The sequence below is a fragment of the Onychostruthus taczanowskii genome, unplaced genomic scaffold (assembly GCF_017590055.1).
Source record: "Onychostruthus taczanowskii isolate IOZ18803 unplaced genomic scaffold, ASM1759005v1 scaffold34, whole genome shotgun sequence".
Taxonomy (NCBI): Eukaryota; Metazoa; Chordata; class Aves; order Passeriformes; family Passeridae; genus Onychostruthus; species Onychostruthus taczanowskii.
Window position 1 is genome coordinate 1,458,197 of NW_024500794.1, and position 12,818 is coordinate 1,471,014.

The following is a 12,818-nucleotide window of genomic DNA, read 5'->3' on the forward strand; positions in this document are numbered from 1 at the left end:
TGATGAGGATTTTGCCAAGAAGTACATCTAGTGAACATGAGCCTGCTGGGTAAGGAGGATTTGGGAAATCTTCCATGTAAGATGGAGTAACTTACTCTTTATATGCTCCATGTCCAGCTTTTTGCATGATGAAATAGGATAGTTTAAACTACCATTAAAGCATGTGGATATGTCCTGACACTAAACTCCTTTGAGAGGAGCAATTACAGAAATGCTGCTACAACATTCTGATTATAATCAGCTTCTGCAGTTTTTCTCCTGGTCCTTCTCCAAAAAGTTATTACTTCTGACTTATATTCTTCCTGCTGTGTTCTAAGTGGTTTGGTGCAGAAGACCTGAATCTTTTGCACATAATTTTTGGATTTATATGTAATTTTCCCAATGAGAGTATAAAAGAACTGTTTCTCTGACTTTCATTTGCATAACCTCATATAGTCAAGTAAAAAATTAATTTTTTTAGCTGATGAATGTTCTTACTCCAATTTCTTTTTGTTCTGTTTTGAACAGATGATGAACCAGATGATGGTGCTCATTATTACTTTATCATTCTGGGTTTCCCCAATCTTCAGTTGTTGCCCATCTTGACTGACCTTGGAATTAACATTTCAAGTGTAATTCAAATTTCTTCTGAAAATTACAAACCATTGCAGATACACTTAAAAGCAACAAAACTTGAAAGACAATCTTCAATTTTACCTGAAGGTAATGTGGTCATTAAAAAAAATATATGTTAAAAGGAGATAATTTTATATCCAGGGAATGACTGTTCTGGCTGTGTTTTTCTCCCTCTCCATGCCTTGTGTTTGTGCTTGCTAGCTGTGTTTGCCAGTGCCAAAGTAGTATTGCCATTGGTTGGCCATCAAACCAAATGGTTTGCCAGTACAAAAACTGGACAGTAGAAAGAGGGACTGACTAAGCAGGCAGAGTTTGCAGCTGCAGTGGCCACCAAAGAATGTTTTATCAAATGCATACTTCTGTGAATTATTAGGAAGTGTACTAGTAAGAAAACTTGGCTCATTTGGTAATTTCAAAGGAAGTGAACAGTTGACTGCTTTGGGTCTGTGGCCCCAGCCACAGGAGAATATGCCACAGAATAATGCCCTGTAATTATACTCAGCTGTCCCAAGGCTATTAACACCTTTCTTGAATTGGGATCCTGGTAAGCAGCAAGCTAAATATGTGTCATCAGTGATAGCTGCCTGTCCTGAGCTGTAGTGACATAGCCAGCAGATCAAGGGAGGCAGTTATTCCCTGCTACTTGGCTGTCATAAGAAAAGAATTATGGACTCTACAGTGCAAAAAAGATACCAATAAACTATTCAATCCAGCATACAGCCTCCCTATAAGAACTGGCTAAAGGATCTTGAAAGAAGAAAACGTGGTTCTGATCATAAATTGCCTTTGGAATTTTCAGGCCTCAGAGACAGGGTGAAAGGCTGGAGAAAGTCTCTTGATGGAAAAGGTTTGAGTTAGGAATTAAACTTAAACAAACTGGGCACACATAAGTCCATGGGACCTTATGGGATTCACTCAGGCATACTGTGGGGTTGGCTGTGGTGTCACAGCAAGGCCACTGTTAATTACTTTTGAAAAAACATGGCAATTGGAAAACATGCCTGAAGACTGGAGGAAAGCATCACTCCTATCTTCAGAAATGGTAGGAATGACTCAGGAATCTAAAGGCCACTCAAACTCTTCTCAGTCTCTGGGAAGATCATAGAACAGCTAATCCTGGAAACATTTCCAGGCACATGAAGGACAAGGAGTTGGTCATTTGGCATGGATTTGCCAATGAAAGTCATTCTTAACCAACCTGATAACCTTCTATGACAAATTGACTGTCTTGGTAGAGGAGGAGGAAGCAGTGAATATTGTCTGCCCTGACTCAGTAAGACCTTTGGCACGGTCTTCTCATAAAGAATCTGAGTAAGGAAACACTGAGTTGGATTGAAAACTGGCTGAATGTCCTAGCCTAGAAGGTATCAGAGGGGATTTGTGGTATGAGTTCAGCTGAACATCTTTGTTAGTGATCAGAAGAGTTCCCTCAGCAAGTACTCTTATGATACAAAACTTGAAACACCACAGAATTGTGCTGGTTTTCAGAGGGACCTCAACAGGATGGAGAAATGGTCTGGCAGGACCTCATAAAATTTGGCAAGGGCTAAATCCTGCACCAGTTCATGGTGGGGGCTGACTGGCTGGAAAGCAGCTCTGCACAGAAGGACTCAGGGGTGGTGGCCCTAAGCTGAACGTGAGCCAGCCCTGTGCCTTTGTAGCAAACAAGGCTAGTGGTATCCAAGGCTGCATTAGGACAAAGGATTTTAATTTTCTTTTGCACTGGTGAGGCCACACTTAGAGTTCTGTGTCCAGTTCTGGACTCCTCGATAAAGGAGAGATATGGAGCTACCAGAGAGAGTCCATCAAATGACCACAAGTATGTTCAAAGGACTGGAGCATCTCTCATGTGAGGAGAGGCTGAGAGAGCTGGGAATGTTTACCGTGGAGAAGAAAGAGCCTGGGGAGAACTCATCCATGTGTATAAATGCCTGAAAGGAATGTGCAAAGAAAAGGAAGCTGGGCTCTTTTCAGTGGTGTTCAGTGGCAGGACAAGAGGCAATGGCAAAACTGAAACAGGGGCTGTTACCTGAAGACAAAGAAATGCTTGTTTACTGTGAGGGTGACTGAACGCTGTCACAGATTGCCCAGAGAGGTCATGGAATTTCATTCTTGAAGGTAGTCAAAAGCCATCTGGACGTGGTGCTGGGCAGTCTGCCCTTGGTTACCCTGCTTGTGCAGAGGAGTTTTACCAGATGAGCCTCTCAGGTTCCTTTTAGGATCAATGACTGTACTTGGAATAGAAGATGATGGCAAGATATAAGTGGGGGTATTTTTTAATCCCCAGGCTGGGTGTCAGATATTTGCTGAGACTCTGAGGATGGAAATACTTTAACAATACTTAGAGTAGACAGTTACATGATTGTGCTTTATGTTAAAGGGAGACATTGTACCATGATTTGTCAAATACTCATATATTTTAGATGTAGAAGCAGAGAAAAGAAAGGAAGATGAAGCTAAGAAAGACCTGGAAACATTTTGGAAATTCCTGGAGCCCGTTCTGAACAGTGGAAAGCAAGAATCAAGTCTCTTTGATGTTGCCAGGCTTCATTACCTAGTTAAAGAAAGTGACTTTCCCCTTCATTGGTCAGATAGTGAAATGCTGGTCAGTACATTCTGTTTTTTACAGTGCATGCCATGCTTTAGTGTTTGTAACTTTTAAGAACACTTAGGAATTTAATCTCAAGTCTTCTCTGAAACACAACCACAGTAGTTAGTACATTTGTAATCTTAAACAAAAGTAATTTCCTATGTATCCAACAACTTCATTCAGCATCTGTTTACAAGGAGTCCTTTGAATAAAAATGCCTGATTTGGAGTTTCTTGATATTGTAGGCCACAGCAGAAGAGCTGTAATATAATTTGAGGTTTTAAAGTTATTCAGTATGTTTGCATCTCATTCAAGAATCGTATGTGTGTATGAAATGACACAGAAGTTATATTTTTGTCGTGATAACATCAGGCCTACTAACTGCACTTCAGAATAGTCACATGAGAAAAAGTTAGCTGAATGCAAGAATACCTTTTGATATATGGTGCTGCTTTATCATACAAAGTACTGCTTCTTTTATTCCAAAACATGGCTCTAACTTAATACTCATTATAGCCTGCTGAGTCAGGACTATTACCAGGCACTGGAGGAGAAAGTGAATCATTAGCAATGTTTTCCATCCTAGATTCTCACGTATAGTGAGGTAAAAGAGTCCAGTATTTCTCAGTCCACAGTGTGAGTAGTAAAAAATACAAACTGCTAAAAAAAATAAGGCAACATGCTATAATTTAACCTACTGTATTTGTAGTCTGTATTATTAGGATTAAAGGACATTCTAGGATTAAACTACATTCTTCTAACCCTTATATGTAGTAAGGTAGATTCTGTATACAAACAACTCACAGTGGTTTCCAGAGCATTCACTGAAATTGCCTTAATTGTGGAATCATGTAGGCTTGCTACTTATAATATTACTTATCATTATACTCTTTATATAATCTTACAGTGCCAAGCCTCTTTTGGGAAAACAGTTTTTATCTTCCCTGTAATCACATCTTACAGGGTTTCTACTTTTAAATATCTTGCAAGAGCCTATATTATAGTTGAAATAAAAGAAAAACGATCTGTCACTGAAACAGATCTCAACAGATTAGAGTTACAATTTCATGAGCCCTACAGAAATAAGAAAGTTTGTAAGTTTTTTAAGAAACAGGTGGGGAGCATATAAATTTTGAAATCACAGGTTGATAAAGTAAGTTTGTTCTTGTGGACTTTCTGGAGAATCTCTGAGTCCAAGCTTGCTGCATCTCTGAAGTGCAAGACACACAGGAGGAAAATTCTTGGGGTAAGACATTCTTAGACATTAATATAAAAATGACAGAGTATTGCATACTGCAAGTAGTCTCTGCTCTCAGACCTGAGATCTTTCGAATGGAAAATACTTTCAAAAATATTTACTTTGTTGAAGAGTCACTAACGGTTGGACTTGAAAAACTTTTGAAAAAAATCTATGTCCTGAGGAGACATCAGGCCAATTGAATTACAAAGTTACAATTATGCTAAACTTTGCTTGGATCCCATTGAGTAACAGGGTTTTCTTACTTATGACTTTGTAAAAAATATTGTTTTGTTTAAAAGACTGCATTTAAAACACTCCAATATTTTATGTAAAACTTTTATGGGCTGTAGTGATACCTTACATATACAAATATGAGGATGAAAAGGTGTTATACTAACCCATTCTTCAGAAGAATATTGATCTGGGAAAACAAAGGTGCAAGAATATTAATGAACATTCTGTTTTCACAAATAGAATTTCTTTCCCAAGTGTCTCTTCTAGTCTTTAAATGTTATGAAAATGGAATAAAATATTCCATAATTTATCAGTGATTTGGGATTGCCTATTCCCCAGTGTCATAAAGAAGCACTGAGTTGAGGAAAGCAGATATTTAATAATTCTTAAGGGTTTGTTATTTTTCTTAGTGCCTAATGTCAGTTGTGCTTCTTCACTGTGTTCTATTTTAGGAAATTTAAAATTGAGACATTCAATGTTGTTAGTCACATCTTAGAGGCAAACTTCTCAGTACAAGAGACTTGCACTAAATTCACAAAAGTGTAAGAATTACTCAGAAAAGGGCTTTTCACAGAAATCTTCTAAAAGTTATAATAATTCCATCCTTTCCACAAAGTTCAGGATGTACAGGGGAAGAATACATCCATTAAAGCTGCTGAAACTTGACTGTTTCATGTGGTCTCCTGCAGGGTATTGGTATTTGTACAAGAACCTTTAATATTTAAAATAGCAGTTGCTATTATTCTTTTTATTCCTCCCAAGCTTTGGTGAAAACCACAGTACATGACCTCAAGAACCATGACTCTTACCTTGTCAGATTTTTGCAGATACAGTGCTCTCCTTTTGGACATTTGGGCACTATGCTGACATTCCTTCACTCACAACTGTGGATTTCAGAATGCCATTCTTGAGGCTTTCTTTGTTTTCGAAGGGCAACAGAAAGAAATAAAATAATATGAGATTATATTAATTACCTAGTTAGAGTTTGGGGTTTTTTAACCTTCTAGAGCAGGGAAATGATTGACCTTGCAAATATGCTGCAGGTTGGTCACTAGTAAAAATGTACATACATTACAAAATACTTTAATTTTCCTCGTCCATTCCTTCCCATCCAAAGAAACCCTTTAAGTTCCATCTGCAAGATAGCAGACCTTGAACAGTTACTGTTAAGACAAGAAAGACTTTAGAACAACTAAAGCAACTTAGGCAGTGCATGCTCTGCTGTGGCAGTGTTAAGGCAAATAAAATGAAGGAGGTTTTAGAATAACTCTGTAAAACATATTGAACTGGTGGAGGAAAAAGTCTTTTGGAAAATTTATAAACAGATGTAGTTCTGCTGGTTAAAGAGCTAAGGACTGCTGTCACTAAGTTACATGACATTTTATACACACTTCATCCTTTGTCTCTGATTTTCTCTCATAGCTTGCATTTGGTACTGTGCTGTTTGAACACATTGCTTGTTTGATGTATGACTGCCTGGACTGGAGAAGACAGCATTGCAACTACTTGGAAAACACCAAGTTTATTAATGTGCCTGTGTTTCCAGAGAGCAAATCCACACAACCATCTTCATTTGAGGCAAGGACCCTTCTCTTCTTGTTGAGAATAACTAATTATAGGGTAGAACTGCCTGTCTTTAATTTTCAGTGAATGAAAGTTGTATTTTTGTACTCAGCATTTAAAACCCAAAAAATGGAAAAAAAAATAGCTGAGCATTGGGGTAACAGAAGAAGGAAATTAGAAGAATCCTATAGACATAATGTATCATAGATGTAGAAATTTCTTAAATAGTGTCTGATGAGACATTCTTGAGTCTGAAAAATCAATATGCCTGCACAGAGCTACTATGCAATGTTGCAGATCTGTGAACTGTCAAAAAAAGAGATTATTAGTTCTATGCAAGATCTATTTCCTTATTTTATTTATAGTAGGCAAAGGTTAAGTAGGCAGAAGAAAGTATCTTGTTAGAACATACGCTACATTCTTACTATCTTGTTCCAATTAAAAGTTTAGCATGTAGTCTAGAGTGAATAACCAAAGCGAAATGAAATTAAGTTCTCCCACCTGTTTGTGCAATACCCATTTGTTTTATGGTTTCTGATTTTTTTATGTTAACTTTCGTTCACTTAGGAACAGCCAGCACCACGGATGTCACCTACAAAGAAAAAAGGGAAACCAGAAGAAATTCTGTCAACAGTAGTTTTGTCAGAGAGTATGTTTAAAGGGTTGAAGCACCCATCTGTAGTTGATCCCTCATTCATCGGACAGCACAAATCCTCAAAATTATTTGTGCAGTTAGCTGAAGGTGTTGTGTATCCTGGTGAACGCATTGTGGAAGTGTCTGAGTGGTGATAACAAAGTTCTTTAGAAAATCATATTTTCTATCTGTTCCTAGTCAAATTCAGATTTTAAAAACTCAGTAATTTTTTTTTTCCAATCTCTAGCTTTGTTAGACTCTTTTTAATAAATATTGTCTGAAGGTTCACAGACTCACAGAATATTCTGAATTGGAAGGGACACACAAGGATCACTGAGTCCAACTTAGCCCTGCATAGGACATCACAGCCTGTGCCTGAAACCATTTTCCAAATGCTTATTGAACTGTCAGGCTTGGTGCTTTCACCACTTTCCTGTGGAGCCTGTTCCAGTGCCCAACCACTCTCTGGGTGAAAATTTCTCTAATATCCAACCTAAAACTCCCCTGAGTCCAGGAGAGGCCGCCCCAGTGCAGAGCAGAGCAGGACAATCCCCTCCCTTGTCCAGCTGGCAATGCTGTGCCTGATGCACCCCAGGACACAGTTGGCCCTCCTGGCTGCCAGGGCATGGCTGGCTCATATTCAATTTTCCTTCAAACAGGACCCCTGGGTTGATTTCTGTGGTGCTGCTCTGCAGCATCTTATTCCCCAGTCTGTCTGTACATCCAGGGTTGCCTCATCCCAGGCGGAATCCAACACTTCTGCTTTTTAAGCTTCATAAGGTTGATAATTGCCCAGCCCTCTAGTTTGTCAGGGTCTCTCTTCAAGGCCTCCCTGCCCCTGAGAGAGTCAACAACTCCTCCCAGTTTTGCATTATCTGCAAACTTGCAGAACTAACTTGGACTATAAATTGGCATTTCTAAACAAACATATCTTAATGTTTTATCTCTTAATATAGCAGAAGAAACTTCTATTCTGTTCCCTTCTGTGGACATGAGGTATTACAATGACTTGCTGAGTCAAATTCCTGAGGAGTACTTTTCTATACCATTAATGCTGAGCTGCATGTTGGAACAGGTGGGAATATTCTCTTTTTAATTTTTGTGGCTATTTTGGCCTAGACCTAATATAATGAATTGTCAAAGATCAATAAATCCATCTGTTTAAACCAAAAATATGTGCATTGAGGCGCTGAGCAAGGATGTTCAATACAAAGGAATCAAAACTCCAAACTTCGATTCTTCGATTTTCTTTCATATTGTTCACTTACCTTGTGTACATATATATATACACACACACATGTATATAGTGTTACTCCATAATTAATTTTTGAAGACTACAAATATAATCAAATGAGAAAGGTGAAATTTCTTATCCAAGTCAATAACAAGTTTTCCTGTCCTTCAGCAGTGTTATTGATAGTGAACTTTTGTTGGTATACTCAGTTCAAAGGTCTTAGGTTAAGCCTGACATAAGAGCCTCAATGCTAGTGCTAGACAAATCTGACTTCTGTTGAGTTCAGACACAATCTATGATTTAGAAGAGACACATAATATGATTTGGAAATCTTTCTTTTAGGAGTAACATTTCAGCATAATTTTGGGGTTTTTTCTTTTTGTAACTTAGCCTGAAAATAAACTAAGAATACTCAAAGTCCAACACCTAATAGACAATCAGTTTTTAATTACCTGTGTTCCTTAGCAATCCTTAACATTTCAAGTTGGAAATATTTTTCTTCTTATCCTTTCAAAAGCAACTAATAGAGAAAACATTTAATTCTGTTTTCTGCAGTCCTTGCTTTGTGCAGCAACTAACTTGGAAAATTGTATTTTTGCTACTTGCAGAAAAAAAATTAGTTTTTTCTTCCCTCACAGAACTTATTGGATGTGTGCTTAGCTTATAACAGGATTTGCCTGGTATTTCTGGTAAAGTTAAGCAGCAGTCATAATGTGAGGGAAGCTAACATATATTGTATTTGCCAGGTAATTGCAAGTGAAGAAGATCTTCCACCACCGAGTCTGGTGTCACCACAGCCTCAGGCAGATGAGCTGCATCGTGCCATTGCAGATCATATAATCTCTGTCCTTCCTTCTCTTTCACTTCCTATAAGTGAAAAAAAGGTTTGTGTTGTCTTTTGTTCATTTCCTAAAATGACAAATCTCATTATTGGGGTTTAATAGCTCTTCCTTTTCTTTTTAAACAGAATCTGTATGACTACTTTTCTTCTAAATATGGTGAACCACAGACAGAGACTGTCACCCCCCAGTACCCTCTCCTATTTAATTACCACGATGCCCTGGCTCACCGGTTGCACCTGTTGAAGGTATAATGCAACTTATTTATATATAAATATTTCCAATGTTCACAGGCAATGAATGCTTCATGCACTAGAAGGGAAGAAGTGGTGTTTTTACACAACAGGACAACATATCCTGGATCTTTTTTCAACTGAGGTAGACACACCAACACACGTTTAGTTTACTTAAGAAGCAATGAGTTAGTGATGGAGGGCACCTCACAAATATGGAGCACAAGCGTACTGATTTCAGTGATCTATTTGCATTATTAATGAGAATGTTTAGCCTTTGGCATAGATGAGAGATATTACAGAACTGTTGATTTGCTGTTAAACACTGATGATACAATGAAAAATGAGTTGCTAACTTGTTAATGGTGATTTAGCATGGAGTTTAGGCTGAATACTAAAATGTTGAGAAGTAGAAGAAAATACATAGCAGTTATTAATGAACACAATGAATGTATTCAGATTGGCTACGTAGTTGCAGAATAGTATGTAACCAAGATACTGCCAAATTCTAACAAAGGCAGAAAGGTTCAGAGACTGCATAGTTTGGGATTATTGCAAAGTAACAATTCCCAGACTTTCTGAATCAAAAAACCACTGTGAATGTCTTGAATTTTTCCAAAGGCAAGGTGTAGTTTTACCATTAAATTTCAAAAATTCACTGAGGATTATAAAAGTGATAATATAGTTCTAGATTTCACAGCTAAGGTGTGTTTGCCTGGCTTCATGGATTACAAATTATCTGGGGAGTACTTTGACAACCATTGATTAAAACTATTCAGAAACAATTCAAGTTTGATGCATTGGATATATTCAAGCAGAAGGAAGGACTGAGTAATCAATGTAAGAGATGCTCTTAGCAGACATATTCTTGATGTATTTTATATATTTGCTGAAGAGGAAATTCAGGATGTAGCACAATGTTTGAGGAAAGAGTAGAGGACGAACATTTGGAATATGCAGTTGAAGAAAAAGGTACTGTAAGTGTGTAATGCTAAAAAGAGTGAAATTGAAAGATACCACTACATCTGAAAAAATAAATCCTTGGATATAGAGGGGTGCCTTTCTTCACAGACTGATCAATAAGTTGATTTCACTACTATAAAAAGTAGCACAGACAGCTGAAAGATACATGAAAGGTGCCTGCTGTCAGTCTGAACAGATCAGTACATATTTCTGTATTTTTAAGTCTAGCTAGCACAGGCAAATGACTTCTAACAAATGTCTGTTATTATGCTGTCAGTCATTCTCTTATGTGTCTAATATTTTCCTGCCTACAGTATCTGACACCATGATTCAAAACCACACTGTGGGCACATGTTCAGATATAAGTTTATGTCCAACTGGCTTAAGCACATGCTAATGTCTTCTGCTGTAGAAAGACTTCTTTATTCAAACATAATTTTTGGAAAGTCAATAGTGTGAAAGTTTACTTTAACTCTGGTACTTTGATTTTTGTTCCAGGTCCAGGAGAACTTCAATCCAGAAAAGATTGAGCATGAAATGATGGATAAACTGCCTCTTACAGAACTTATCCATTTCACCCCTCCTTCAGCTGAAGACAACACTAAACGCTTGGCCAGAGTTCATGAGCTCATGCATTATTTTACTACTGGTAAAATTATTTTCATTGATATAATTTGCATTCTTTTTATTTCTGGTTGATGATCCTCTCAAATAGCAGAAATTTTGGGGCAAGATTTTTAAGCTGCCAAATAAACCTTTGCTGAATTTCCCATTTTCACATTCTTGCTTATATATAATTATAGCCTACTATACAAGTTAACCCTAACTTCAGACCTCAGTTTCATGGTTAATGGGAACGACTGTATGAGTGTCAAGTATTGCATAACTAAGAGCTGGAACTTACCTTGGAACTACTTTTTTTATTTATATTTGCAAACATACAAACACTTACTAATTCTGAGTGGAAAAAACACAGTGGTAAAAATTGCAATTTTGGTCCTAGAATGTAGAATACATTTTGAGAGGGACTGATGTAAACTGTGTTGATTTATCAACTCACTTTTGGAGGTAAAGCAATGTATCTTAGGTAGACAATTTTTATGGAACAATACACTGCTTTCAGAATGTATTCTGGAATACATTGTGTATTGTGTTATTCATGTCTAAGCTGTTGGTGTTAGTAATGAAGCTACTTTATAACAGTCCCTTTATCAAACCAAAAACACATTCGCTTCTCCAACCATAATCACTTCTGCAGTTACCTTTTCTTGGAGTGTGCTTGCTGCCATGACATACGCTGGGAAACAATCCCAAAGACTACATAAATACCCTTAGGTAGTATCAAAAATCTGCTCTTGGTTATTAAGAAATATAAACATCCAAATCCCTTTGGTTGCATTCATGTCATCATATAAGGCACAGGATTTAAGGGTACTTTCTGCAGCTCTTTCATCCTGAATTCCCTGTGTTGGATTAATTTACACTTCGCTGTGTTGTTTCTAGTTGTTGGTATGTACATTTTGGACAGCAAGGTATTAAAGTATTCCCTATTGCTACAGTCTTCCAGCTGATGGGTATTGAATTTGATGATCCTCACTGGGCCATACGATACTGCCAGACTCTCCTAACTGGTAACCTAGCTAGCAAAGCCTTTGCTTTTATCAAAGGAGATGATTAATTGGAGTAGAAGATGAGAGATCCAACATTCTCAAGATACATGATGTGCTTAGGTGCTTAACCACCCTAAAGAGAAAACATTTCAAACTGGAGATATTCTTTGTGTGATTTGGGCATTGTACTACCTGTCTTAAACTTCAGTCCTTTGCATGGTTATCATTGTTATATGGACACAGATGCATACAAGCATAAACAGGATTTATTATTGCCTTTGCACCTTGCATACTTCTGTTTAAATTATGTGTAAAATTCTTTCTGAAGAGGAAAAAAAATTGATACTTTTTTGAGAAGTTACAGATAATGGAAACATTTCATGAACTGAAAATAACTAGTTGCTAACTGGCCTGATAAAGTCTACTTCATATTTTAAAATCAACATCATTTATATAAAGTTAATGAGCCAGAAGGTATTCAGATGTAGGAACCACTTCATTTAAGATGGATTAATAGGTAGGCGTATCATTTTGCAATTTGGAAGCATTCAACTTTGAATGCAGTGTAAAATGTAGCCCACATAAGTTGATCCAATACCATTAAGGAAATTGCTGTTGGCTTTTGCGGAGTTGCCAAGAACAATACACTTAAATAGTCTTGTATTTATTTTCTGCTGAGCTGTAAGGACGTTTTCAGTTAATGATTGTAATTCTTTTTTAGAACTTCTGACTTGGGCTGAAGTAGAAAGAGCCTTCAGAGTGTTTACTTTTGAAAGCCTGAAGCTGACTGGGCTAAGTGACTCTGGTTTCCTGGAGAGCTCTGGATCTAGGGTTGAAGGTGATTCTGAAGAGTCTTATATCCCTTGGGATAATCCAGCCATGTTTGCAAGACAGCTGAGACAACTCTTCCTTATGGAAAAGAAATTTAATGAGAAATCTCCAAGAAGCTCTGGTAAAAAGCTTTCTGTTTATGTTACTCCTGAAGAATTTGAATCCACTATTTGTCTTACCATATAATTTTCTATTGCAGGGATGTGATTTTTCTTCCTTGCACCAGTCACCA

The 12,818-nt window shown here is 37.3% G+C and overlaps 1 protein-coding gene across 8 annotated transcripts in view; it reads left to right on the plus strand.

Moving 5' to 3' along the window:
• Positions 1 to 12,818, plus strand: part of SPAG17 (sperm associated antigen 17) — a 116,010-nt gene that overhangs the window by 52,978 nt on the left and 50,214 nt on the right. For 7 of the 8 annotated variants that reach the window (XM_041411122.1, XM_041411119.1, XM_041411115.1 and 4 more), the window contains 9 exons: positions 508 to 702; positions 3,039 to 3,220; positions 6,102 to 6,257; positions 6,810 to 6,891; positions 7,833 to 7,951; positions 8,857 to 8,994; positions 9,078 to 9,197; positions 10,644 to 10,794; positions 12,477 to 12,707. In XM_041411122.1, coding sequence (XP_041267056.1) covers positions 508 to 702; positions 3,039 to 3,220; positions 6,102 to 6,257; positions 6,810 to 6,891; positions 7,833 to 7,951; positions 8,857 to 8,994; positions 9,078 to 9,197; positions 10,644 to 10,794; positions 12,477 to 12,707 — 1,374 coding nt within the window. The remainder of the gene's footprint in view (positions 1 to 507; positions 703 to 3,038; positions 3,221 to 6,101; positions 6,258 to 6,809; positions 6,892 to 7,832; positions 7,952 to 8,856; positions 8,995 to 9,077; positions 9,198 to 10,643; positions 10,795 to 12,476; positions 12,708 to 12,818) is intronic. The other variant, XM_041411118.1, reaches the window with a different exon arrangement.